At 48.8% G+C, this 25,082-nt stretch overlaps 2 protein-coding genes across 9 annotated transcripts; one reads left to right on the forward strand and one right to left on the reverse strand.

Moving 5' to 3' along the window:
• Window positions 1-2,488: 2,488 nt before the first annotated feature.
• On the forward strand, window positions 2,489-17,275 carry RUSF1 (RUS family member 1). Of its 6 annotated transcripts, none has more exons than XM_019439503.2 (13): window positions 2,491-2,840; window positions 3,059-3,173; window positions 6,996-7,041; window positions 8,673-8,705; window positions 8,797-8,902; window positions 11,379-11,480; window positions 13,433-13,503; window positions 13,583-13,767; window positions 13,853-13,910; window positions 14,277-14,347; window positions 14,982-15,125; window positions 15,233-15,310; window positions 15,804-17,275. In XM_019439503.2, the coding sequence occupies exons 1-13, from the start codon at window positions 2,541-2,543 to the stop codon at window positions 15,899-15,901; spliced, it is 1,407 nt and encodes a 468-aa protein (XP_019295048.2). In that variant the 5' UTR covers window positions 2,491-2,540; the 3' UTR covers window positions 15,902-17,275. The 6 variants fall into 6 exon arrangements, with proteins under 6 accessions (XP_053750544.1, XP_019295053.2, XP_019295050.2 ...); XM_019439507.2 differs by having other exon boundaries at window positions 2,698-2,840; window positions 8,620-8,705; XM_053894569.1 differs by lacking the exon at window positions 11,379-11,480 and having other exon boundaries at window positions 2,489-2,840.
• SLC5A2 (solute carrier family 5 member 2) lies at window positions 15,966-23,391 on the reverse strand. Of its 3 annotated transcripts, XM_019439501.2 has the most exons (14): window positions 22,018-22,613; window positions 21,402-21,473; window positions 21,221-21,325; window positions 20,213-20,377; window positions 19,806-19,911; window positions 19,483-19,563; window positions 19,101-19,330; window positions 18,647-18,782; window positions 18,293-18,400; window positions 18,027-18,177; window positions 17,733-17,901; window positions 17,439-17,654; window positions 16,522-16,651; window positions 15,966-16,436 (listed from the first exon to the last, which is right to left on the reverse strand). In XM_019439501.2, the coding sequence occupies exons 1-14, from the start codon at window positions 22,141-22,143 to the stop codon at window positions 16,210-16,212; spliced, it is 2,022 nt and encodes a 673-aa protein (XP_019295046.2). In that variant the 5' UTR covers window positions 22,144-22,613; the 3' UTR covers window positions 15,966-16,209. The 3 variants fall into 3 exon arrangements, with proteins under 3 accessions (XP_019295046.2, XP_053750543.1, XP_053750542.1); XM_053894568.1 differs by lacking the exon at window positions 17,439-17,654 and having other exon boundaries at window positions 22,018-23,391; XM_053894567.1 differs by lacking the exon at window positions 21,221-21,325 and having other exon boundaries at window positions 22,018-22,612.
• Window positions 23,392-25,082: the final 1,691 nt, after the last annotated feature.

The raw sequence follows: 25,082 nt of genomic DNA on the forward strand, positions 1-25,082 counted from the left end.
CAATTGCACTACTAGGTATTTACTCAAAGAATACAAAAATACTAATTCAAAGGGATGCATGCACCCCAATGTTTATAGCAGCAATATATATAGTAGTTTATAACAGCCACACTGTGGAAACAGCCCAAGTGTCCATTGACTGATGAATGGATAAAGATTACACACACACACACACACACACACACACACACACACACAGTGGAATATTACTCAACCATTAAAAAGAATGAAATTTTGCCATCTGCAATGACACGAATGGAACTAGAGAGGATTAGGCTAAGCAAAATAAATCAGTCAGAGAAAGACAAATACCATATGATGTCACTCGTGGAATTTCAGAAACAAAACAAATGAGCATAGAGGAAAAAAGAGAGAGAAAGGCAAACCAACAAAACAGACCCAACTATAGAGAACAAACTGATGGTTACCAGAGTGGAGGTGGGTGGAGAGATGGGTTAAATAGGTGATGGGCATTAAGCAGAACACTTGTGATGAGCACCAAGTATTGTATGGAAGTGTTGAATCACCGAATTGTACACCTGAAACTAATATGACACTTTGTTAACTAACTGGAATTAAAATAAAAACATAAATACATACATACATATGTAAAATATTATATGTTTGTAACCCTTCAATTCTTCACTCTACCAAGAAACTAAAATTAAAAAAAAAAAAATAATGATAATAATGAAGTGCCCCAGGTCTATCTTAGCAGCAAGGAGACTCTGTGTAGGTCTCAGATAAGGTGAAGCGGGGTAGAAGGGCTTCCAGGTTGAGGTCCAAGAGGATAGTCTGATGTGGTTTTGTAGTGGTGGTGGGTCCAAACTAATGGCCAAGAAAGAATTCTTGAGACATCTTTAGTGCAAAAAGGTGATTTTATTAAAGCACAGGGACAGGACCTGTGAGCAGAAAGAGCTGCACTAGGGCTGTGATGAGTGACCAATTATATACTATGGATTTGGGGGAGGTAAAGGCAAAAGGGAGACCTCCAAAAGACTTTCATATGCTTAAGAGGACTCCTACCATACTGGAGGCATTGCTATTGTCAAGTTAAAGTTGTTTTCCCTCTAGTAAGATATTAACATTATGACAAGACAGTTGGGAGTTTATTGGAGGAATGTTTTACTCTGCCTATCTCAAATATTTGTCAATGGGCTGCAGGTTATAAATTTAATTTTATTTGTATTTTCATCTTGCCTTTATTCTCCACATCACCATGGAGGGGAGGGTAGTGTTAGGGCTCCAGGAAATTGAGTCTATGGGTTTCTGGAGGTTAGGCTATTGATAAGATGGCCTTTTTCTTATAATTTACTAAGACATTTATAAACTTATGGAGACTCATGTCCTGAATGACTGTGCTCGGTATCAATTATCCATTGGTTTTCCCCTTTCCTTTGTTCTTGGGCAACTGTGAGTGCCTGAGGAAGGTCACATATACCCCACCTGGGGTGGGTGTAGGGGGTTGCTGGCTTGTGCTTTGCCCTCACTTGCCTTATGCTTCCTTATCAGTTTGGAAAAATCAGAAGTTTCAACCAGGGAGTCAGACTATGGGAGTCCAAGAATGCCAGACTAAGAAACCCAGATGTTTTATTTTCCGCTTTCAAAAAAAAGAGAGACAGAGAGAGAGAGGGCACTTTTAGCAAATTTCAACTTTGGAATCAGTACATTGCACTAGATGGAAGGAGAAAGGGAGAGAGGGAAAGAGAAAAAGGGGTGAGTTGGGAGACAGAAACACTGTCTTTAGACTCTCCCCTCAATTTCATGGATAAACACAATAAACACACAATAAACACCCCAGTAAACACACAAGAACTTCTTGCCTATTTCTCATTTTCTGAGACTATTAATTACAACCCCTTGATTTTCTCATTCCTCGGATGTCCTAAAGATCCTTTCAGAAATAATACTCTTCCAGTCATGAGTAAGGCCCAGGATCTCAGGGATCATTTGCTCCAACTTCTCATGCATTAGTTCATTCTTTCATCCATGCATGCATTCATAGTGTCTTTTAAGCACCTACTGTGTGTTAGGTTCTGGGGATAAAACAAGGAGTAATATATAGTCCCTGCCTTCATAACAACAACAACAACAACAACAACAACAACAACAACAACAACAACAAAAGTACCTGAGGCCCAGAGAGGGACACTGACTTTCCCAAAATCACACAACTAAAAATTCTGTGGCCGCACTGGTTCTCAAACACAACGGTTCCCCAGGGATGCCCTCTTTCCTTCTCCCCAAAACTGATAGTTGCGGGTTACAGGAAAGCAGGTATCTGCAGGACTTGGCAGGCTAAACCGTTCCCACTGTTCGGGCGGCCCAGCTACAAAAGGGCGGGGACCAGCCCTGGGGTGTCCTCAGAGAAGCCAGGAGGTAAGAGAGGAAATGTTGGTTCCCAGGCTGCACAAAGGAGGACGCAAATGCCCGCGACCTTTTGGTGAGGAAAGATTGCACCTCTACAGCCGCCGTAGCCAAGCCGGAAATGTAGTCCTGCCACGTTTCCTGTCTAGCGGGCCTGAAGGAAGAGCTGCGAGATGGCTGACGCCACGAATCTTAATCGCCCACTGTGCTGTGAACAGTTCGGTTCCGGGGCGGCGCGGGGCTGTTTCGCCGCCGCCGACGGGAGTCTGCAGTGGGAAGCTTGGGGGTGGCGCTGGTGGGATTTCTCCGGGGCCTTTACAGTGAAACCCCAAAGACTGGCTGGCGGCGCAGGGGGTGCTCTCGGCACTGCTTCACCACCTCTCTCCAGCCTCATAGCCGTGTTCCTGCCTCAGGGCTTCCCCGATAGCGTCAGCCCGGACTATCTGCCCTACCAGTTATGGGATTCCGTGCAGGTCAGCCCGGCCGACTGGGGTCGGGGGGAGCCTATATCCACGGGTGAGGGAGGCAATGCGGGCCACCTCTGTCTCCCCATTTAGAGATTGGAGACTGAGGCCGAGAGCGGGACTGTGACAAGTTTCAGTTCACACATCTGGAAGAGCTGATGATAAATAGAATTTAGGCCATCGTGCTCCTGCGCACACTCCTCACCCCACCTTTTTTTCTTCTCCAGGCCTTTGCTTCCAGCCTCTCAGGCTCCCTCGCCACCCACGCAGTCTTGCTGGGCATAGGGGTGGGGAACGCAAAAGCTTCTGTTTCAGCTGCCACTGCCACCTGGTTGGTGAAAGGTGAGCTGGGCCCCTGGGGCCTCGCCTGTCACTGCTGTCAGCCTTGCCACCTCTCTGGCCTCTTTTTGCCCTGACTGGGAAGCCCAGCCCCTCCCTTCCCCATCCCAGTGGTCTTGCCTCTAGTACTGGGCTGTGATGTGTATATTTCCGGACTCGTGCCTGATTGGATCTGGGAGCCAACTCTCCCCAGTTCCTAGAACAGTGCCTTGTGCCCTGTTAAAAAACAAAATTCAGCTGGGTTAATTATAAATATTTTTATTGCTTTATTCAACGAAAATTAGTCGCCCACCACCAGAATGCTCTCATCCTGAGCACCAGCTTTGCAGCCACACTCAGTTCCCTATACATATTGTTCAGAGTCCCTAAATCACCTGGAGCTTGAATCGCTAAATTAATCGTTCCCCTCCTTTACCCCTAGTCTTTGTGTAGAGCTGCATAAGACTATGGTTATTGAATAAAACCAACAGCTTCCAGAAGTGTGGGAAATTTGTTCTAGAAAAAAAGCAATTTTGTAATAGTCCTGAGTAGGAAAGAGGAGGTTCTGGGAAGAATGAAAGGCATTTTGGAAACTCTTGGAATACTAGATGATGGTATAATTATTATAACCGTCTGTTGGATGTGTACAGCATTTTTAAAAACCACTAATGAAAAGTAAAGCATATGGTTTGGTACCATGCCACCTAGAGAGTGAAGTAGAGAAGAAAAGGATTTGTGGCTGTCTCCACTGTCTCTTGTCTTTTATTACTATTCCCAATGGGAACTTAAATCAGACCCAAGGGAAGGCCCTTTTTCAGCATGAGCCTGGCCACATCTCGGGTGAGCCTCCATGGATCTTCTAGAGGATCAGGAAGCCCATGCTTGCATCCTTACCATTAAGACTGAGCAAAGTGGCCAAATGTGAGTCACCTCTTGAAAGAAGCCCTTTCTCTGACAGTGGAGAAGTGGTAATCTGTGGCTTGTTGTAGCTACCTCTTCTTTTAATAATAATAGTTGACACAGTGTTTATTATTTGCCAGTCATTAAGTGTACTGACTTTGCAGTAGCTCTGAGATAGGTATTGTCATTATCCCCATTTTACAGATAAACTAAGGCACGAAAAAAGTAACTTGGCTAGGGTCACAGCCAGTAACTTATAGGAGATGGATTTGAACCAGAGTGTGTGCTTAATTTGGACTTTTTCTGTTGCTCTGCTATAGGCTGGGTGTTTGGAATTCAGTAGTTGATGTTTTCATGTCACTTCTAAGTACCCTACTCTTTTTGCCAACATGTTGCCTATGTATGTCTTAAAGTTACTAAAAAAAAAAAAAAAAAAAAAAAATGAGATCACTTTAAGATATGCAGAAATATCCACTTCTTAAAGCCTGCTGTTGGTATCAAAACAAGCTTTCATTAAACTGAAGCACAGAGAGGTTTAGCCACTTGGCCTAAGTTAATGTAGGGCCAGGATTTGGACCCACACCAATGGACTCCTGTGTCCCACTCTTAACTACCACTGACTTTTGCCAGTGGGATTGAGAGTGGAGCCTTGTACAATTTGTAGACAGCTGATCCCTTACTGCTGCTCAAAAATTTCTAGATCATACAGCTCAACTAATTGTAACTGAGGCAAGTAGGAATTAAGTTTCCTAGTCTAGTGGACAGTGTTGACTTTGAGATAATAGGAAGGTATGTGTCATTATTACATCCTAGTGCCAACTTCCAGATTCTGACAAGGGCCCTGCAGACTGTTGATGGAAGGTAGAATACACCCCCTTTCTACCTAGTGGCCCTTGTATGCAGGACATACACCTTATTGGGATGTGAGTGTGCAGTCAGAAGGAAGAAAAAGAGAATCTGGCCCAGTGAGCTCCCTCAACAAGTAAAAATAATCTGAGCATGTTCAGAGTCACTAAGTTGATCCAATACAAGAATCTTAAGTAGAACAATAAAAATTTTGTGGAGCATAAAATATACTTGAAAGGAAGAGGGTAAGATAAGTGATAGAGGGAGGAAGCCTGTAAAGCCACCTGGTGGGTATTATTTCCAGGGACACAAAGGGGACAGAAATGTAGGAGCAGAGCAGACCTGATGAGAAATGTGTTGTACACATGCCTCCTCTGAGGTAGCCACTGCTTAGCCCCAGCCAGTTGCAGTAGTAATGAAAGGCAGGCTCAGTATTGCCATGTCTTCAGGTTCTTCCAAAAAAGCAGGAAATGCAGATTTTCTTGTAAAATGTCCCATTTTTATTGACTATCTTCCTGGAGCTTCAGTTGCTTCATCTGTGAAAGGGAGTGCTCTCTTGGAAGTTCATAGGATTGTTTTGAAGGTTGAAAGAAGTAGGGATTTCAGGTGTCCACCAGAGTGTTTAGTGGTGTTCCTCAAGCCCAGGGTTGGATAAAGCTGTCTACGTAGAAGGCCTCACTGCCGAAGGATAGATGTTGTGGCAAGAGGTGAGTACGTCTTTTCCAGTGGAGAATGGGGAAGGCTATCTTATGGTCCCCACCTTTATATATTGTAGGAGACTTCCAACCCTCCTCACAGCTTAGTTTCTCTTCTCCTTGCATTTGCCACTTAAGGGTCCATGCCTTCAATTCCAAACAAGGTAAGAGTCCTCTGTCCACTGTATGAGGCCTTCCCAATTGTTTGGTTCTCAAACAGTCCTTTGTGATCCCCCTCCTGAACTTACTGAGTGCTACTCTCAGTATAAAGGGTGTGAATCAGGGGTTGGCAAACGCTGTAAAGGATGCGATGATAAATATTTTACACATTGTAAGCTCTATAGTTTCAGTCACAGCAAATAATTCTGCTACATGTCACAAAAACAGCCATAGACGGTCTGTAAATGAGTGGTCACACCTATGTTCCAATAAAACTTTATTTATAAAACAGGGAGTAGAAGACTACAGACCACAGTTAACTGATCCTTGGTCTAAATCATTGTTTTTCATACTGATTGTTTTCCTTTTACACTGGATTTTGAGTCCAGAACCATGACCTTCTGAGTCACTGGTATTCCCCTTACCTCACATAGTGTCTGGCAGAAAGTAAGTAGCCAGTAAGCATTTATTGTTCAAATGAAGGTCTGGCTGATTCTAGAGACTTCTCTGACTCTCTTTAGCCTGAGGAAGCCTCTCCCTCTACCCCATGCCCCCAGCTCTTTGTCATCAACCTGCTGTTCAAGTCCCGTTTTTAAAATTTATACTCTAATGAGTATCAATTAAAATTTAAATTAAAACTCACCTGTGAACCTATTGCCCAGCCTAAGAACTAGAATATCAACAAAAACCTCTCAACTTTCCACACAAGATTTCTTGCTTTTCCTTTTTTTTTTTAATAGGTGTTCCATATAGATATATATACCAAAATACTGTATTGCTTAGTTTTAAAGCCTTATGAAAAGTGTATTTTGTTCTATGTAGTCTTCATGGCTTACTTTTTCATTCAAGATTATATTACTAGGATTCCTCCATTTTGATATGAGTGGTAGATTTTCCCTGCTGTCTACTGTGCCACTGAGGGAATGTACTAGAATCTATCTGTGTATTCTGCTGTCAGTGAGCATTTGTGTTATTCCCAGTTTTTTGCCGTTTATGCAAAGAAAGTTTCTGGTCCGTGTCTTGGCATGCATGGGTGCATAGTTCTCTTGGGTACATACTGAGGAACTACTAAGTCTAGACACTTCTGACCCCATCATACAGCTCTGTCTATCCAATATTTATTGTACCAAACTGAGCTCCTAGAGCAGTGACCCAAGGTGAATCATCTGTTTCAGTGCCAGGGTCTGCCAGGCTCAACAGCCCCCAAGGCTCTCCCTTGTTCCTTACCAGTGCTTCTCTCCCCCAGATTCAACTGGCATGTTGGGCCGCATCATCTTTGCCTGGTGGAAAGGGTGAGTTTGTCTCCTGGTCTGGCCACTCTCCCCAGGCAGGGGTCATGTCTGTCTCATCCCTGGCTGTATTTTCAGCTCCGCCTTTCTCCTACCAGTTTCAAGGGGAGGGGAGACTTAGGAATTACTTTATCAGAGCAAAGGAGTCCTTCATGAGTATCCAGTCCAGGGGAATCACCCTACCAGTGAAGCCACAGAGCCATTGCTATGATCAGATCTGCCTTCAAGAGCACTGATATGCCACTCTGCTGCCCATCATGGAAAAATACAGCCACAAGGCTCTAAATGTCCTCTGCTTGTTGAAAGAGAAGCCTGAACAGGATAGTGCTTAATTCAAAAGGAATGATTTTACTCCAGAAGCCACTTTGGTGGCTCAGATACCTGATTGGACTTTGTTGAGCCTGGTAGGGAGTGGACTTGGGCAAGTAATCAAGATCCTTGTCCCACATCGAGTCAGACTTCCCATTTATCTAGAAGAGTTTAAGGATCTTATGCTGCCTGCTTCCTCCTCAAGCCAGTATTGGGCAACCTTAGGAGTGATTTATTATCTGCCAATAATCATAGGCAGACAATACCTACAATTTGTTCAGTGAGATAGCTTATGCAAAGTGCATACCATATTGTGGCACATAGTAAGCGCTCAGAAAACACTAGCTGCTGTTAACAGCTCCATGCCTCACAAGCTCTGTATATATCATCTCTAATCCTTAGAACAGCTTTGTAGAAAGGATTGAATATGTACATTTTACAGATGCAAAGCAGACCTAAAAAGGGAAGTCACTTACCCAAGTCGCACAGCTTATAACTAATAGCATCAAGCTGCTTTATTGGGCAGAGCCATAGACCAGGCCCACAGTTTTAGTCCTGCCTTTGCCATTTATTCCCTCAGGAGTTCCTCTTGTGTGTCCCATACCCCACCTAGGAGTGTTCCCTTTCCTTCCAGATTTCAAAGTAAGAACAGGGCTAAATTCTGAGCTGGTCTGAGGGCTGCAACATCCCCTGCCACTGGACTCTTGGAGAAGAGTGTTTGTGCACGGGCCAGGGAGTCCCTCTGCCTGGCAGAAGAGGTATCCATCTTCTCATGTGATAGAAATGTCCTAGGCCTGGATGTCAGAGCCTGCCTCTTTCTCTTGGCCTTTTTCTTTTTTTTTTTTTTTCTCTTGGATCCCGCTTTCCATGTGATCTGAGGGAAGTCATGTCCCCCTCTCTGAGCCGGAGTTACACTAAATGTAGTTGTTTACCAGTCCAAACCATGTGGACTTCTTGCTGGGTACCCTTGACCATGTGGGAAGAAGATGGGGCGGGGTGGAGGGGGGGCGGGGAGATGGAAGAGGGACCCAGGGATGACCTCTTAGAGGAGGGGAAGAGGGTGAGGAGCAACCACAAGACAAATCAGTTTTTTTCCTAGATGTATCATGTGTTAGTAAAGGGGCAACACTAAGTGACCACTGAAGGTTCTCCCAGCTAATGGTATTTCAGGCAGCAGTGATAAGGTGTTGGGATAGATGTCTGCCTGGGGTATGGATTTTGCTGAGCCTTCAGACCTTACCTCAGACTAAGGATGGCCTGCATTGCCCACAGGATGTGTTTTCTCCTTATATCCAAATTGCAAACCAACCTCTCCTCCCCAACAGGAGTAAACTGGACTGCAATGCCAAGCAATGGAGGTAAGGAGGGGCTGAGACCGAAGGGAGGGAAGTCTTCTATTGTGAAGGTCTCTTACCTCTGATCTCTAACCTCTGATCCCTTCCCCCCCAGGCTTTTTGCTGATATCCTCAACGATGTAGCTATGTTCCTCGAGATTATGGCTCCCATTTATCCAATCTTTTTCACCATTACCATCTGTACCAGCAACCTGGCCAAGGTACCCACCTCTGGGGCACCCCTATACCTGCCTTGGTGGTGATGTGTGGGCTTACTGTGGGCCCACAGGTGAGCCCAGCCTGGGCCCTGTGTTCAAAACACTTGTTGAAAAGTGGAAAAGTTCAGAGTTTTCTACTCGGACTCAACCGTATTTTCTGATACTCCAGCCAGGTAGCTTCTAGTGCCTCACATATTCTAAGACAGTGTCTGAAGTCACAGGATTGGTGAGGGAGCTCTGAGCTGAAATATAGAAAGTGTGGTCCAGTGTCAACATCTTGGGATCAGCTCCCAGGCTCTCATTCTTTCAGTAAAATATTTATTGAGTATGTACTGCATGTTTGGCATGGAATATAGGACCTCCCCTTTCTTTTTCTTTTTCTTTTTCTTTTTTTTTTTTTAATTTTTATTTATTTTTGAGAGAGACAGCCCAAACAGGGGAGGGGAAGCAGACTCCAGGCTCCGCGCTGTCAGCACAGAGCCCGACCTGGGGCTTGAACTCACAAACTGCAAGATCATGACCTGAGCCAAAGTCAGACGCTTAACTGACTGAGCCACCCTGGCGCCCCAGGGCCCTCCCATATCTTCTTTGAAGAAAGCTGCACATAATTAAACAACTATTTATAGAATTATAGCTACAGGTATTCCAGATGAGAAGTGTAGGGGGCTGCAAGAGGGTTGAGCAGAAGTTCTGGCCTAGTCAAGAGATGCAGGAAGACCTTGGCCTGGGCCTGGGTCCTGAAGAATGGGTTTAAGGTAAACGGTGGATGTTTTTGAGCAGAAGGAATAGTGTGGGTCATGGTTCAGTGGCAAGACAAAACACAAAGTGAATGGTAAGGCTGGAGGGTGACATGGGGTGAATGTGAGCTCTTCCTCTGCCAAGCTGCTCACCCTTACAATTCCTTCAGGTTGGCTGCATCCAAATGAGAAAACTGGAGCATAGCAAAGTTCAGTAAGAGCTTAGCCTGTCTTCACCAAAGGTTAAGTACCTGGCACAGAGCAGTGACTCAAGAAGACATGTTAAGATCCATCTCAAAAGCGCACCTATCTGTTCACAATCACTTTAGAGCAGTGCTTCTCCATGGTGACATTTCAGATACAACAGTTCTTTGTGTGGAGTACATTTAGCCCAGGTACCAGTAACTGGCCCAGGCATGCTGCCCTGAGCACCCCTTCCAACCCCAGAACAGGAAACACCAGAGAAAACCATTGCTTGCAGCTGTGAACCAACAATTGCGAGCTCTGCCATCTGTTTCAAGTTAGGTACTATATTCTGCCCTTAGGGCCTCAGTCTCTTCATCTGTCAAATAAAGGAGTAGAATAGGACCATGAACTTTCTCTGACCACCCCCACCCTTTCTAGAGTTCTGGTCTCCGTGACTAATACCTCTGTCCCCCAGGTACACCATCCAGAAGGCTGGTTGTCATCCATGCCTGTCTTCCTGGCCCGCTATCCCCCTCAGCTAAACCTCTATTCAGTTCTGTTATTTTTCCTTCCTAAATCTCTCTAACCCATCCACTCCACCTGTGTGTCACCTGGTGGTTCCTTATTGCTGGAAAAGCGTGGTTGCTTCCTAGGTAGTCTCCCTGCTTCCATTCTGCCCTCTTCAGTTACTTCTCAGAGCAGCCCATAATCCTTTTAAGAATGGAAATCCAGTAAGTTCACTTCCCTGACTCGTGGGTCCTAGGATAAAGACTTTAACAAGGTTTGCAAGATTCCACGTGATCAGGTCACTCCAGCCTCAATTTGTACCACATTCCTCTTTGAACATTTCTTCTGCCTGCATGACAACTTGTTTATTTATTGTCTATTGATTTGTAGATTTCATGAGAACAAGGGTTATATCTAAGTTATGTCACAGCACTAAATCTGTGTCTGGCATCTAAAAGAGATTTGATAAATAATAAGATGGATGACCGTGATCAGTGACCCTCATTGATGAGTTCTACCATCTTAGATCTCAGGGATTGAGGTCCAGGTACACTGGGAGGTCAGGACCATCATTGTGGGTTTTGAACTGGCCTGGAAGACTTGACTAGTCCTCCTCTGGGACAGGAGGAGAGGAATTTGTTATAGGCAGAATGTAAGCACAAAGTTGGAAACCAGACTGGGCCTGGGAGCTTAGCAGAGGGGTGGGTGCAGCCAAAGTAGGAGTTGCAGGCTGGGGAAGTTCTGAGCTAAGAACAGTCTGTGGGCCTCCACCTTGGGGAAAGAAATGGAGTTCCTTGGGACTGGGTCATAGGGAGATACGGCAGGCAGAGCTTTAGTTTTCTCCAGGAATAAGAGGGGAGGGGGACCTAGTGGAAGTATGGGGATGAAAACAAGACACTAAGGACAGCATTCAGAATTTTGCTGTTTGGTCACCTGGTGCCTGGTTTTCTCAAACTGGTTTGGGTCATTTACTCAGCTCAGCCATAGAGGTGCGTATGTTGCCATAACACATGGCCATTCTGACCTTCACTCTCCCTTTCCCCACCTAGTGCATTGTGAGTGTGGCTGGTGGGGCCACTCGGGCTGCCCTGACCATGCACCAGGCCCGGAGAAACAACATGGCTGATGTGTCAGCCAAGGATAGCAGTCAGGTGAGTAGCTGGAATTGGGGTTGGGAGTTGGAGCGGGGAGGCAGGTTAGACCATTATTTGGGAATATGGAGAGATGTACCTAAGTGCTCCTGAGGGTAGATAGGGGAGACACAGGAAGAAGTCCCTGCTCTTGACTCAAATTGATGGCATGAGTTCTAGTGGCAAAAAGCCCAAGCTGATCATCTCAGCCCCTCCTTTCTCCCTGTGTGGCCAAGAGTGGGCCCTTGCCCTGACCTTCACCCTCTCTAAGCCATAGCCCCAAACTGAGAGGAGGATGTCTGGTCATGTGTCCCATATGTTAAAGCACTTGGCAAGTCAAAAAGTGCTCAGCATATGAGATGGCTGGGGTCATTGGCCAGGGGTCTCCACTTGACAGTATTGTAGGCCTTTCTGGTCCAGCCCCTCATCAGACCAGAGCACCCTCAAGTAGAGGTGGGGACACCCCTAAGGCTGAATTCAACAGGTATTGGATCCCCCCAAACCCCTGTGCTAAGTGCTTATGTGCATTGCACTGTTTAATTCTCACAAACCCCATGAGGCAGATACTATTATTATCTCTGTTTTACAGAAGAGGAAAGTGAGGCCCAGGTTAGTAGTGTGACACAGTTTTCTTTGACAGTGAAGCAATTTAGAAATCTCTGTTCTGTCCAGTACTACTTTCTGTTCTTCTCTTAAATTGTTTTGTTCAGTTTCTAAATAGAAAAATTTTAAATTTAAAACTAACTCCTTTCAATAATATTAACACAACTAAAAATATTAACACGAGCTAATATTTATTAAGCACTAACCATGTGCCAAGTATGTCATTTATATGAACTCATTAAATCCTTACAGTGGCCTCATACAGGAGGTACTCATTGGCTTCTAAAGAGGAAATAAGTCAGAGGTTCAGTGACCCTGGGTACCTTTGGGCACATCCCTTCTCTCAGGAAATGGTTGAACCAATTCTTCCCTGCTGTCTCTTCCATAGGTTGTTAGGAAGAGAGAAATAAGTATAACCTGTGTCCTGCACTTCAGGATCTCCCAGCTTCATGTCTGCTGTCTCTCACCTCTCTTTCTAACCCCCAGCTCTCCCCATGTCCCCAAACTGTATTTTCCAAGTCCCAGGGCTTCCTCAGTCTGCAGAGGCAGGAACACATCTCAGGGGCAACTCAGGACATGTGCTCAGCCCTGTAGCAGGCCCCTGCTTTCTGCTGATGTTGCTTTATTGCCACTTGATGTGGCCACTGGAAATGACTGTTCCCACCTGATGGAGAAGAGGTCTTCCTGCTCCTGTGCAACCAAGGTCTCATCTCTTATTTACCATGACAACCACTGCCTTATTTCCACAGCCTGCCCCCTTGCCAGGAGACCTGGGTAAGAAGAGCTCTCCCAGCTTCAAGACCAGCTCTCCCTTGGACCCCACTAGTCAGGGCCACCAAACCAGACTCTTCCTCCCTCATGATGACTTAAGGGCAGATGTTTGTCACCCTTGGGTGAGCTCAGTCAGACTATCTCAAGCCAGCAGAGGGTTCTAATAACATTGATTCTCAAGAGAAGAGGTTTGGATCTTGAGCCTTCCTGGATGGTTCCTTGACCCTTTTGCAGATGTGCCTCCCAGTTTTTGCATACCAAGGGTCTGAGGGGGATCAATCTTTTTAAGCCACCAAATAAAAGTACTTCCCTATTCTGTGGACATTCAGTTGCCTGAGCGTAGGACTACTCTGGTGACTCTTGCAAAACAAAGAAGACATGTTCCAAGGATATTGTATGTACCTGGACAGAGAAGCATCTCGTATCTTAAATGACAACCCACTCAACAAAAACATTAAAAACTTACTAAGGCACCCTCATCAGTGTAGGGAGCCCTGGGATGTTCTGGAGCAGGGAGGAATGTGATGAAAGGCACTCAAGGATATGCAGCCTGGCCTGGAAGGAAGACCTCTAATTTCCAACCCCTCTGCCTTTTATAGGAGACACTGGTAAACCTGGCAGGGCTCCTGGTCAGCCTCTTGATGCTTCCCCTCGTGTCAGATTGCCCTGGGTAAGCCGGGATCAAGGGCAGGGAAGAGGTGCCCAGCTGGGTCTCTGTCCCTGTTGACCACCTCACTTTCTCACCCCAGCTTCAGCCTTGGTTGTTTCTTCTTCCTCACTGCCCTTCACATCTACGCCAATTACCGGGCAGTCCGAGCCCTTGTCATAGAGACCTTGAATGAAGGCCGACTCCGGCTGGTCCTGAAGCACTTCCTTCAGAGGGGAGAGGTACTTGGCCCCACTTCAGCTAATCAGATGGAGCCACTGTGGACAGGTGATCCACCCCCTTAGTCTCAAGTACTGTCTCCCAGTCTCTCCCCGTCTGGGCATCCTGACTCCTGACATCCAGCTTCCCACAGGTTTTTGGCCGTCTCAGTCTCTATCCCTGGGGGTCCCCCTACACCGCTTGACCTCCAGGTAAGTGGCTCAGTGTCTCCCACCCATCAGTACTGCCCTCCCATCCTCCCCGCACATGCTCTTTATTACAGTTACACTCTGGCCTCCCCTGATAGGGCCTCACCTCTCTATTCTAGTTTCTTTATTTCTACTGAGCAGACTTGGGGTCAGCATGGATGCTTGAGGGGAGCAGGGTTGTAACAGCAAATACAAGGGATATATTTGTTAGATGCAGGAAGAAAAAGATAGATATGGGGTACGTGGGTAACGGCTGAGAGATGGGAAGTAGGTGAAGGACAGATGAGGTAAGGACAGTTCAGTTGACTGGATGGTTACTCCTGCTTTTCTTTCTCCTCCTCCCACCCTTCACTCTCTTCTTTCCCTCAGTGTTTTTGACCTGCAACAGCTGGTTGAGGGACACCAAGAGCCCTACCTCCTTCACTGGGACCTGTCACAAAGTAAGTGTGCCGTGCTCTTCCAGAATTAGATTCACCCTTCTGAGGTCAACTTCTCATTCCACCAGCTCCAGAGCCTCAAGCCCTGAACAGTTTAGAGGCTGCCTGGTATCCTGGAGGGAGCTCTAGACTAAAACTTGGTGAATTCAAACTATAGCTGCAAGCCTCAATGAAATGCACTTTGTCCCTGTGTACTTGCTTTACTTGCCTGTGTGTTTTTATGAGAAAGGCAATTAAGTAAAGCACTTTGTAGATTGCAACATACTCATATAAGATTATGACCTTTGGTTACCCCTGGAGAACTATTCTCTCCCATCCGGAGTCACCTGTTGAGGAAACAAGTATTGGAGTTTACTGGTCTGCTGGTTGTGTGCTAAAAGATGCTTCTTCTTGTTGGACATGCAAGATAAACCCACCTCGTGAGCTGCTATAAAGTTGTATTTGGAAATTGGGCATTTCAGTTTGGCCAGACATTGGGAACAACAGGAGAGAAGTTGGAAGAGAAAAGGGTGAAAGATAGCCTCCATCCATGCAGGCCAAAGCCTCAGGGCAGGCAAGGATAAAACAAGGTGGTTAGTTTGAGAATGTTTTGGGAGGTGGCCCTTCCCTAGCACCAGTCTGTCTTGGGTTTCTCCAGACCAGGTGCAAGTTGTTTTGAGCCAGATGGCAGGCCCTGAAACCATCCTAAGGGCCGCTACACACGGGCTGGTGCTTGAAGCCCTGCAGGGAGATGGGCCCCTCCCAAGAGGGCTGGAGGAACTGAGGAACCAAGTACGGGCAGGTAAGCACCTCACAGTGTAGACTGTTGATGGCTCAAAGAGGCATAGAGAGAGGAAGGACTCTTCCACTTGGGGACCTGAGAACTTCTGGGTCTGCACCCCCCTCCAGGTCCTGAGAAAGACAACTGGGTCATCGTCAGGGACACACACCAAGTGTTGGACAAGCTATTCCCAAAGTTCTTGAAAGGTAACACTTGTAAGCCCCATGGCTCCTTGGCTTCTGAGGCCTCCTCCCCAGAGGCTCTGCCTAACGCTATCCCCACCCTCTAGCTTTGAGGTGGAGGACCTGGATTCTCTCTGTGATCTTAAGTCTGGACCTCATTTCCCCATCAGTAGGGTAGGGAGGTAGAATGGTCCCAGAGGCTGTGTCATGTTAGCAATTTGTATAATCCCAATTGGCATTGAAGAACTGGGGGGAGGCTCACAAATGATGATGATCTTTCATTTAGCACCTACTCCATTCCAGCATTTTTCCATATACTAACTCAGTGACTTCATGCTGCAGCCAGATGAGGTTTTAGCCCCGTTTTGTGCCAGAAACTACCCCGCAGAGGCTGGTAGAGCCTGGGCAGTGCACAGAGCATGTACCTGGCTTGTGCCACTCCTTACCACTCTCCCCTGGGTCAGCCTGGAGTCTTCTCTCCAGCAGTCCCAGCAGCACCCTTATGACCTCTCCCTAGGACTGCAGGATGCAGGCTGGAAGACTGAGAAGCACCAGCTAGAGGTGGATGAGTGGAGAGCCACATGGCTTCTGTCTACAGAAAAGAAGGTCTTGTGAGGTGGAGGCCCACCCAGGTCTCAGGACAGGAGCCTGAAGCAAGCACACTTTGGCCACAGCACAATGTGGGAACAGCAGCTTTATTTTTGCTTAGGAGAACTGCTGTGGCAGTTTGGCCAAGGCCTCATGGGCTATGACTGCCAGTCAGGTAGACTGGGCCCCTGGCAGTGGAGAGAAAGGGAACCAGGGCCTTCCCCCTCCCTCTCCCTGCCCTACTCCCTTCTCACCACTGCAGGCTCCCCACTCCCATTCATTGTGAAGCTGAGCCCTGCCCTGGCAGTGGCTCATGGTGTCCAACACGGTTGGCCTCAGGCATAAAAGCCCCAGAGGAATGTGGCCACGGCCATCATTAGCAGGGCATTGAAGTTGACCACACGGGCCCAACTCGAGTCCTCACTGATGTCCTCCAGCCGCCTGGCTGCTGCAGCCACTTCCTCCTGGGTAGGGGCTGGGGGACTACCTGCCCCACTCCTGCTCATTCCACAGAACCAGAGCAGGCACCGGCGGAACAGGCCCGGTGTTGGGGACTGGGGCTCTAGGGAAAATTGACACCCTACAGTTAATTTGAGGAAACCTGACTCCCCTAGTCCTTAGCCCCGCCTCCTGAAGCAGTGCCTTACCCTCCATCTCCACTGCATGTTCAGGACACCCATTCTGTACAGGGGGTGAAGTTGAACCTTCTAGCTCATCAGCATCCAGGTCCTCCCGCTGCTCCTTGCTGTGCCGTAGACTGAAAACCAGGCGGTGGAGCTGGGGAAGGGAGTGGGGACCAAGTGAAAGTGCTGTTCCCCCACCCCAGACCCTGAAGTCTCTTGTCCACCTGGTACCCCCTTAGCACCCTCTGTCCAGCCTATATACTTAATCCAGACTCCGTTCACTCAAACCCAACTTTCCATGGCTGCCCTTTGTCCTCATACTAAACCTAGGCCTTTCAACTGTGTGTTTAAAGTTCTTGGCCCTGCTCACCCCCTGCTTCATCAACCCAGGTCCCTCTCTACATTCAAATTGTAGTACTTTAGACCCTGGTCTTCTAGTCCTGCTAACAGTGTACCTTCCTGTGGATATTTGTCCACATAGTTTCCTCCTGTTGCCTTTCCCCCCTTCTCTACCAGCCTATCCTTCTGCCCAGCTCTTTTGTCCTGGCCCCCAATCAACCCTACCCTGGGACATCTGCCCTGCAACAGCATAAGACCAAACTCTTTGTGGGCCTTCAAAATGGTACTCTGCCCCTCTCAGCCACCAGTCAGATCCTGTGTTTTGAGTTCCACAGGCCATGCCAGGGACTTTGTGGGACAGTCTTCAAGCCACCTCCCCCCAGACCACCTCAAATAAATGTCATTTAAATAAAACATTGTTCTTGCTTTACAAATGCAACTTCCAACTGGACTCCCAGCCTACCCTTAATGAACCCTCAGCATAGAAATTCAGGTCTTCCCCACTGGGCATTCCTGGAAGTGGACTGGCAGACTAGGGGTAGAGAGGGCTACACTCACACACATGGTGCATGTTTGGTACCCATCCAGAAACTGGCACTTACATGCTTGCGTGGGATAGGTGCTGTGCACAGTGATACTACAAGGATGAGGAGGCCAGAGCAGACGAAGAGCACAATGGCAAAGTAGAGGTAGTGCACACGGCAGAAGAGTGCTGGGCACGTGGAGGGTCGTACACAGCTGCCCGAGCCAAAGGAGAACTCGGGAATAAGGCGTGCCAGACCCATAAACAGGCCCCCAATCAGTCCCCAGAAGGCACCCTGCCAGGGGAGAGAATGTCAGCCTCTTCCAGGTGTCCCCAATTCTGACCCAAGCTCACAACCTACACATAGGCTCACCTTCTCATTGACACGGGGCACAAAGAGCGCCAGCACAAAGACAGCAGACACAGGTGGCGCCAGGTAGCTGGACACTGCCTGGATGTAATCAAAGAGCTGCCCTCCCTGCGCTGCCTGCACCACGGGTAGCCAGGCCACTGACACAGCCACAATAAACACCACCCAGAGCCTGCAGTGGGTGGCCATCAGCAGATTACACCCAGGACCCCCATCTCCCCCAATCCTCCGAGTGTTCTCTGCCCCCACCCCAAGGCTGATTTGTGGGGCAGGACCTGGGGGAAACCCAGGCCGCACCGTCCTACTAGCAGCAGCTCACGGTCCCCTGCGTGGGGCCGCAGGCGCATGTAGATATCCATGGTGAAAAGTGTGCTGCTGCTGTTAAAGATGGAGGCCAGTGAGGACATGAGCGCAGCCAGCATGACCGCCAGCATGAGTCCACGCAAACCTGCGGGCCAATTGTAACTGTGAGTCCAGGGCCACCAACGTGTCCCCAGGAGGGTGCGGGCTTGGCAAGGGGTCACTCCTCCCAGTGGCAATCTCCGCAGTGCGACTGCCCTCACCATTGGGCATGAGTTTCACGACCAGCCGCGGGTAGGCAATGTTGGAGCAGCCCACCTCGGTACCGCACACACGCTTACACACCTCGGGCACCACACACGCCACCTCATCTGCAGGCAAGAGAGCGTGACATGGCTAGAACGGGACCTTGTCTGGGAACTCGGATCCCTGAAGTGGGGATGGGAGATCCTAGTGGAAGAGAGATGGGACCCCTCGTGGGAGGTGGGACTGGGTGACTGGATTCCCAAATCAAAGGACGGTAACAGAAATGGGAAACAGGCACTTGAATGCATGCAACAAGAAAGGGGCTGGATGGGGCACAGGACACTTGATGGGGGTGGGGTTGCAGACGTTACCTGGATAAAGAATGCGGCTGATCATGCCCGGCATGACCATGAGGAACATGGGCATCAGCTTCAAGTAGCCGCACAGTATGCAGCCCGCCTTGATGTGAGTCAGGTTCTTCCCGGCCAGACAGCGCTGCACAATGACCTGGGGCAAGGTCCGTTCAACAATCTGTGACCAGTCCTGGATTCCCTGCCCCTCAGGCTTTGCCTTAACTGGTTGCCCTAATTCAGGCCTGCCTCTGGCTCAGCAATTCACTTGCTGGCAATTCGCTTTCACTTACAGACCCAAATTCTTTGGATCCCAGTGGCACTGGTTTAACTCCATCCTGGCCAAGTTCCCGACCCCTCAGACCACGCAGTGGGGCTCCCACAGATGTGTTCTGGCTCCACCCATCTCAGCCCTGCTCACAGCGGTTCTGGTTCTGCCCAGGCCTAGCTCCCGGCTAAAGCCCTGACCCCGCACCTGGTCGCTGCACCAGTACCAGCCTGAGACGATGGTAAGACCCAGGAGCAGTGCAGGCCACGGCAAGTCCCCTGTCACAGCGTCCCGGAGCAGGTGGTAGGAGTCGGGCCGGGGTCGATAGCAGGAACTCGAGATGTTGCCCACAGCCGGATCCTCAGAAACCGTCAGCGACGTCATTGCCCCCAAGTATTTGTCGAAAAGCCCCGAATACCCGCCCACCTCGTGGAAGGCTGTGAGGGCAAGGCTGTCAGGGGACCTGGGGCCCACGCCAAGGCCCTCCCTAGGACCCACATGCTGGAGACATGCGCTGCCTCTGCTCCCAAGTGGAGAACTCTGCAACTTGCAACCTCCGTGCCCCTCCCCCACTGGTTGAGCTCCGTACCGTAACCCATGAGGACGAAGGCCCCGCCAAGAATGACGAAAGTCTGCAGAGTATCCGTGTACATCAGCGCTGCCAGCCCTCCTGTAAAGGGTCTGTGTTAGTGGAGACAGCCCAAATAGGCTGCCCCGCGTACATATGGTGTCTTTGTGCAAATTTGAAAACTGTGCCCCTTCCTGGAGAGCAAATTTCAAAGAAATGGCCCATTCTTCAGGCTCATGTACCCGGGCATCAGGAGGCAGGGCTTAGTGAGCCGAATGTGCTTTAGTGACGCTCCCAGCACATCTCCCCAGCCCATTCCTTCCCTAAGCCCCTGCCACAGCAACCTGTCACAGTGTAGATCATGGTGATGCCCAGAAGGGCAATGACGGAGGCATAGATGTTCCAGCCCAGAGCCTGTTGAATGAATACTGCCCCGGAGAACATGTCCACCTTGGGGGAAGGAGTGATTGCACAGGTCAGGACCCGGGAACCAGGGCAAGGGATCCAGGTCTATCTCCTTTCCAGACCATGACCCTACGTGGCCACGCTTCAGAGGTTCTCTCATTTTTCGAAGGTCTGGCCTCCCAGGTCCCACCTATTGTGGCCCCAGCCCCAAAGCCTACTCCTTCCAGACCCTACCTCCATCATGGTTCTTACAGCGATTTTTCCTTGGTCCCGCCCCTTCCAGGGCTTTCTAGAGACCTCCACTCCGTGAATCCCGCCCTTCCAGGGCCCCTCCATGAGTGCGCACCGAAATCTTGGTGAAGATGTACAGAAAAAGCGAGAGCACTGACAGGTAGAGGCGAATACGATGGCCTCCGAAGCGCTTGCGCAGGTACTGTGGCATGGTAATAACACCCGCAGTCAGGTACACGGGCGCGAAGAGCCAGCCGAGCAATAGCACCACGAACAGCGCCTGCGGGCACAGCATGACAGCTGAGAATGACTGAGATCCTTCCTTGAGTTAGCCCTCCCCTTAGAGTCTAAGAGACCTCTTCCTGAATGTGCTACACCAAGGAAAGGTCCAAATGGGGGCTCAGAGGATACAACTGCAGAGGATGTCCCTGGGCCCTGGGCCCTGGACATTAAGGGACAGGGTCTTGACACCTTCTTGGGCCTTTAACTAGAGCCCTGCCAATCCTCCCAGGCCAGTTCTTCCTAAGATGGGTCCTATCCCCCCACCCCCCAGCACATGAATCCAACCATAGACTCCTCAGCCTGATCTCAGCCTCTGCCAGGAAGGGCGACTTCCCCTCTTCTCTTCACCCACGCAAACTTTCTGTCCCTCAAGACTCTGCTTAGAGGCCTCCTCCTCCAGGAAGCCCTGGTCTCCCCAACCCTCAAAGACAAGCCTCAGTCCCAGAGCTTTGTCTCCTTCCCACTTCTGCAGGGAGCTTTAATTTGGTCCAGAGATCCTCACAGGCCACAGATTCAAGAGAGTATCAGAATAAGGACTTCACTATCTTTAAGGCTCTTCACCCTACTTCAGAGAGGAGTAACTCAAGGCCACAGAGGGTAGTAGCTGGTCGAGGCTTAGACAGCAAGTCAGGAGCAAGACCTACCCCTGCCCTGAAAGTGGTCATCTCCAACGTTCCCCTGCCTCCAAGCAAGATGTGCGACCCTCACTCAAAGCCCAACCACACCCCACTACTGGGAAGTCCCACATCCAGTCTTATATCCCCCGTGCTTGGAGCAGATGTGACAGTTCCAGGGGCTCCCACTGGGGTGGAGGTTATTGGCAAAAAAGGGGGGGTCTCACATTCCACTCAAATCCAGCCACAGCCAAGCCGCTTGCAGCACCAGTCCCTGCGAGGCCCACAAAGTGGCCACTGCCGATGTTGCTGGCAAAGAGAGAGGCCCCGACCTAGATGGCCAGAGGTGGGGGTGAACTAGGTTGCTTCTCTAGGCCTCCTCCCACTCCATGGCACAGCCTCTCTCACCGGCCACCACACCATGCTTCGTCCCGCGAGGAAGTAGCCACCAACGGTGCCTCTGTTGGTTCTGCACATGGACTGAGGGACAGGAGTGGGAGGAGACTTGGGTTCAGGGCACATCTTTGGACCTCATTAGCCTTCTCAACACATTCCTCAGCCTTGTTTCAGGCTGAAGATTAACCAGTCCTGGGCTCTTTTGATGGTTCCCACCCAACCCCCTGCCCCAACCTCCTCCAAGGCACCCAGAGCAACCCAGGCCCCAACCTAGTGCCCAAACACCCACATTTAAGTGTGGCTGGATTTGACCTGACTTTTCCTGAGACCTTGAGTCATGAATAGGCTTCTGGTCAGATATGTAGACAGGGGAACAGAGACCTCATTTAGAATGCTGTCCCTGATGGAAATCCACTCACCCCTTCAAATAGCCCAATCCAAAGGTGGGAAGACAAGGAATGAGTGTTGGCTGCGCCTTCCTGAGGCTATCAAAAGACTTGCTTGCCCCTCAGCCCCAGGTGTCTCCCTCAAAGATCCAAGCATCCTGCCCCTGCTGAACATAGGGTCTGCCTGAGACTTTTCCCCCAGGCCCAGAATCCTGACCCCCAGAAGCACCCTAATTTCTCACCCACAAGCCGACACCAATGACCAGCAGGAAATAAGCAGCAATGACCAGGATGTCAGCAAGGTTGTTAATTAGGACCCTCTGGTTTCCCAGTCCTGGTGCGGAGCCTGCCTCCATGTGTTCCTCCATTCTGCCTAGGATCTGTCCCTCTAGGGACCAGCCCCTGGATTTCCCCAGGAGAGGGATTAATGGTTACCTCAGGAGCAGTGAGCCGACAACTCCCCCAGGTCTTTTCTCCCCTCCCCAGCTTCATTTAGCTGAGTCAGGTCACATCAAGGCCGAAAGCTCATCTAGTGGAGTTGGTCACTTTCAAGTTCAGGAGCACTCTTTCCTGGGCCTTAGCTCCCACCCCTGCCCCAGTGCCCCAGACTCAAAATCTCTCCTTTCATCCCCTAAAATTGCTCACCCTTCAGCCTTGATCTAGGGAGTAGGGCTGAGCCAATCTCCTGATTCTGACTAATCCAGAGGGATCACTTTCAAACCCAAATCTGACAGTGTCACTCCCCTGCTTAGAAACCCTTCCCAGTTCCCCATCATACTAGGAAGGAAGTAGGAACTCTTTAGCCTGATGTTCAAGGCCTGCCACACCCTGACTCCTGACCACCCCTCCCCTTGGTCCTCTATACCAAACCTAGAGTGAAATCATTATTTCCCTCCACCTCCCTTGCCCTGCCCAGCCCATGTATTTTCACACAACCAAACTTTTGCCTAAGCTGTGCTTTCTGCTTAGAGTGCCTTCTTGCCTCCCAAATGGCTCACTCCTAACTCTCAAGTGGTAGCCTTCAGTACCCAGTCCATGTCAACTCTTCAGGAAAGACTTCTCTGACTTTTCTGATACAGTTCTGAGCACATTGTGTTGTCCTCACATGGGTCCAGGTCTGTCTTCCCAGCAGACTAGAGACTACTCACAAGCAGGAAATGATCCCTAGAGTCCCATTGCTCAGCACAGGGCTGACTATAAGAAGGGAAGATGTTGATAAATATCAGTATCTCTGCCTTTCTAGAAGAATTGACCAGATTTGGATGTCTGATTATGACAGTTGGGTTCATGCCTGAGATAGAGAACAGAAAACAATATTTTAGGGGGATATGAGTTATATTTAAGGAATGCTTTAGTTTAGGTCCCTTCAAAAGCAGACCCTAAGATGAGAATTTAGGGCAAGGGTTTTCCTGAGGAGGTGATCCCAGGAAGGACTATGAAGGAGTAGGGAAGTGAGACAAAGAAAAAGAAAAACCAATAAAGGGAATGATGACTAAAAGGCTACCACTGTGAACAATCCCAATGAGGACTCTTTGAGATACATGTGGAGAACACACCTCAGAACTGACCCCTCAGAGCCAGGGAGCTAGAGTATTTATCAATTCCTGTCTCTAAGTTTACAGAACCTCCCCCTCCTACTTCAGGCCTGCTGGGTGCAGGAGCACACTTGTTATCTCAGAGAGCACCCTCAGAGAGAAACTCAGGGAGCAGCTGGGGAGACTAGGTGTCTGGGAACTGTGTACATAGTGGTTCAAGTGGATATGGGCAGGGCATCCACAGTGTCTGCCTCAAGGGGTGATGAATTTGAAGTGCCTGAGAGAAATCCAGGTGCAAGTGTTGGGCATATTGGGATTATAGGCACTTAAAATCTATCTGCTGTCCTGTGGCCCACAAGACCCTTCATGATATGGTACCTATTTCCTATTTGATCTCACCTTCTACTACTCTCCCCCTTCCTCTCTCTAATCCAGCCATATGGCCTTCTTTCCTTTCTTTCAATATGCCAAACTCTTTCCTACCTCCTGGTCTTACTGTTTCCTCTCCCCTAAATGCTCTCCTTAAGCTCTTTGCCTGACTGTTTTCTTTTGTCAACCTTCCAAGTCTCAATTTACACATTACATATTCACAGGGACTATCTGGTTAAAGTAATCCCTTCCCCAACTTAGTTCTGTTTTTTCCCCCTTTTCACCTTCCCTCCTTTCCTTTCTTCTTCATTCTTTCCTTCATTAACAAACATTTATTAAGCACCTACCACATGCTAGATAGCATTCTAGAAACTGGAGAGACAATGGTAAGCAAAACAAATGTGTAATCTGACAGATAGCTCTCAGGAGCTTGTATTCAAGTTTCAGAAACAGACATAAACAAGCAACAAATAAACACCTATTTGCATTAGATAAGCGCTATGAGGGACTAGGGAGGTGCTGCGGATGGAAACAAGGGGGAAGAGTGAACTTCACTTAAACCATCAGGAAAGTCTCCATTAGTTCATTACACATGTCACTTGTGTACTTGTTTGTCATCTGTCTCCTCTACTAGACTTCAGCTCCAAGAGGTCAAGAAGCATGTTTGCTTGGTTCCCTATGGTCTCCTTGCACTTGGTATAGAACCTGCCACAGTACGTACTCAAAGAACACTTGATGAATGAATGAATTGAGACAGGAGCTGGCCAATTTGAGCATTCTCAAGAAAGAGAGGTAGTTACCATCCAGGAAATAGACAGCATTCCCCAGGGAGAATATATGGAAGGAGAAGAGCAGGAGGCCTGGGAAGACCTAGGAAAGGATATGGGGTGGTGAGCTCGAAGCAAGGACAGAGAACATCTTACCTTTGTCTCTTACCCACACATGCTCTCCTTGGCTACCAGGTCTTCCTTAAGTAGGAAGGACCTCTGAGAATCAATCCATCATTTTCAGCCTCAAAGGCTATAGTTTAGATCCAGATTTATAGTTTAGATCCAGGAATCCAGGCCCCCTCACTAGGGAATTGCAGAGTTCAAAGTGAAGGTTCAGGGGCTCAGAAAGGGATTTGGGGAATCAGAGCCTAAACTCCACACCTAAAAATCCCTGGCCCCACCCCTTTCTGCTGTGGCTTAGCTCCTTGACCCCTGATCTGAGTTAAAAGCCTTCTTCTGGCTCCTACAGCCCCTAGTGCTTCCTTCAGTCACTGTCTTGACCATCCCACATGTCATTCTCTGCCTAGGGGAGATGTAATGAGTCAACATAAATAAGAGGGAAGCTGTGCCTTAGTGCCCAGATCCAAAAGGTGGGCATAAACTGGTACTTCTGGATGGAACCCCTCTCTGAGG

Source organism: Panthera pardus, unplaced genomic scaffold (genome assembly GCF_024362965.1).
Source record: "Panthera pardus isolate Hobbes unplaced genomic scaffold, ASM2436296v1 HiC_scaffold_5, whole genome shotgun sequence".
Lineage (NCBI taxonomy): Eukaryota > Metazoa > Chordata > Mammalia > Carnivora > Felidae > Panthera > Panthera pardus.

Excerpts from the sequence above, each read along its gene's own strand:
- RUSF1 (XM_019439503.2), top strand. The coding sequence starts at position 2,541 with ATGGCTGACGCCACGAATCTTAATCGCCCACTGTGCTGTGAACAGTTC. Across the intron at positions 3,174-6,995 it reads TGCCACCTGGTTGGTGAAAG|ATTCAACTGGCATGTTGGGC; the intron begins GTGAGCTGGGCC and ends TCTCTCCCCCAG. Across the intron at positions 11,481-13,432 it reads CAGCCAAGGATAGCAGTCAG|GAGACACTGGTAAACCTGGC; the intron begins GTGAGTAGCTGG and ends TGCCTTTTATAG.
- SLC5A2 (XM_019439501.2), bottom strand. The coding sequence starts at position 22,143 with ATGGAGGAACACATGGAGGCAGGCTCCGCACCAGGACTGGGAAACCAG. Across the intron at positions 20,378-21,220 it reads TGGCTGGATTTGAGTGGAAT|GCGCTGTTCGTGGTGCTATT; the intron begins GTGAGACCCCCC and ends CTGTGCCCGCAG. Across the intron at positions 18,783-19,100 it reads GGTACTGGTGCAGCGACCAG|GTCATTGTGCAGCGCTGTCT; the intron begins GTGCGGGGTCAG and ends ACCTTGCCCCAG.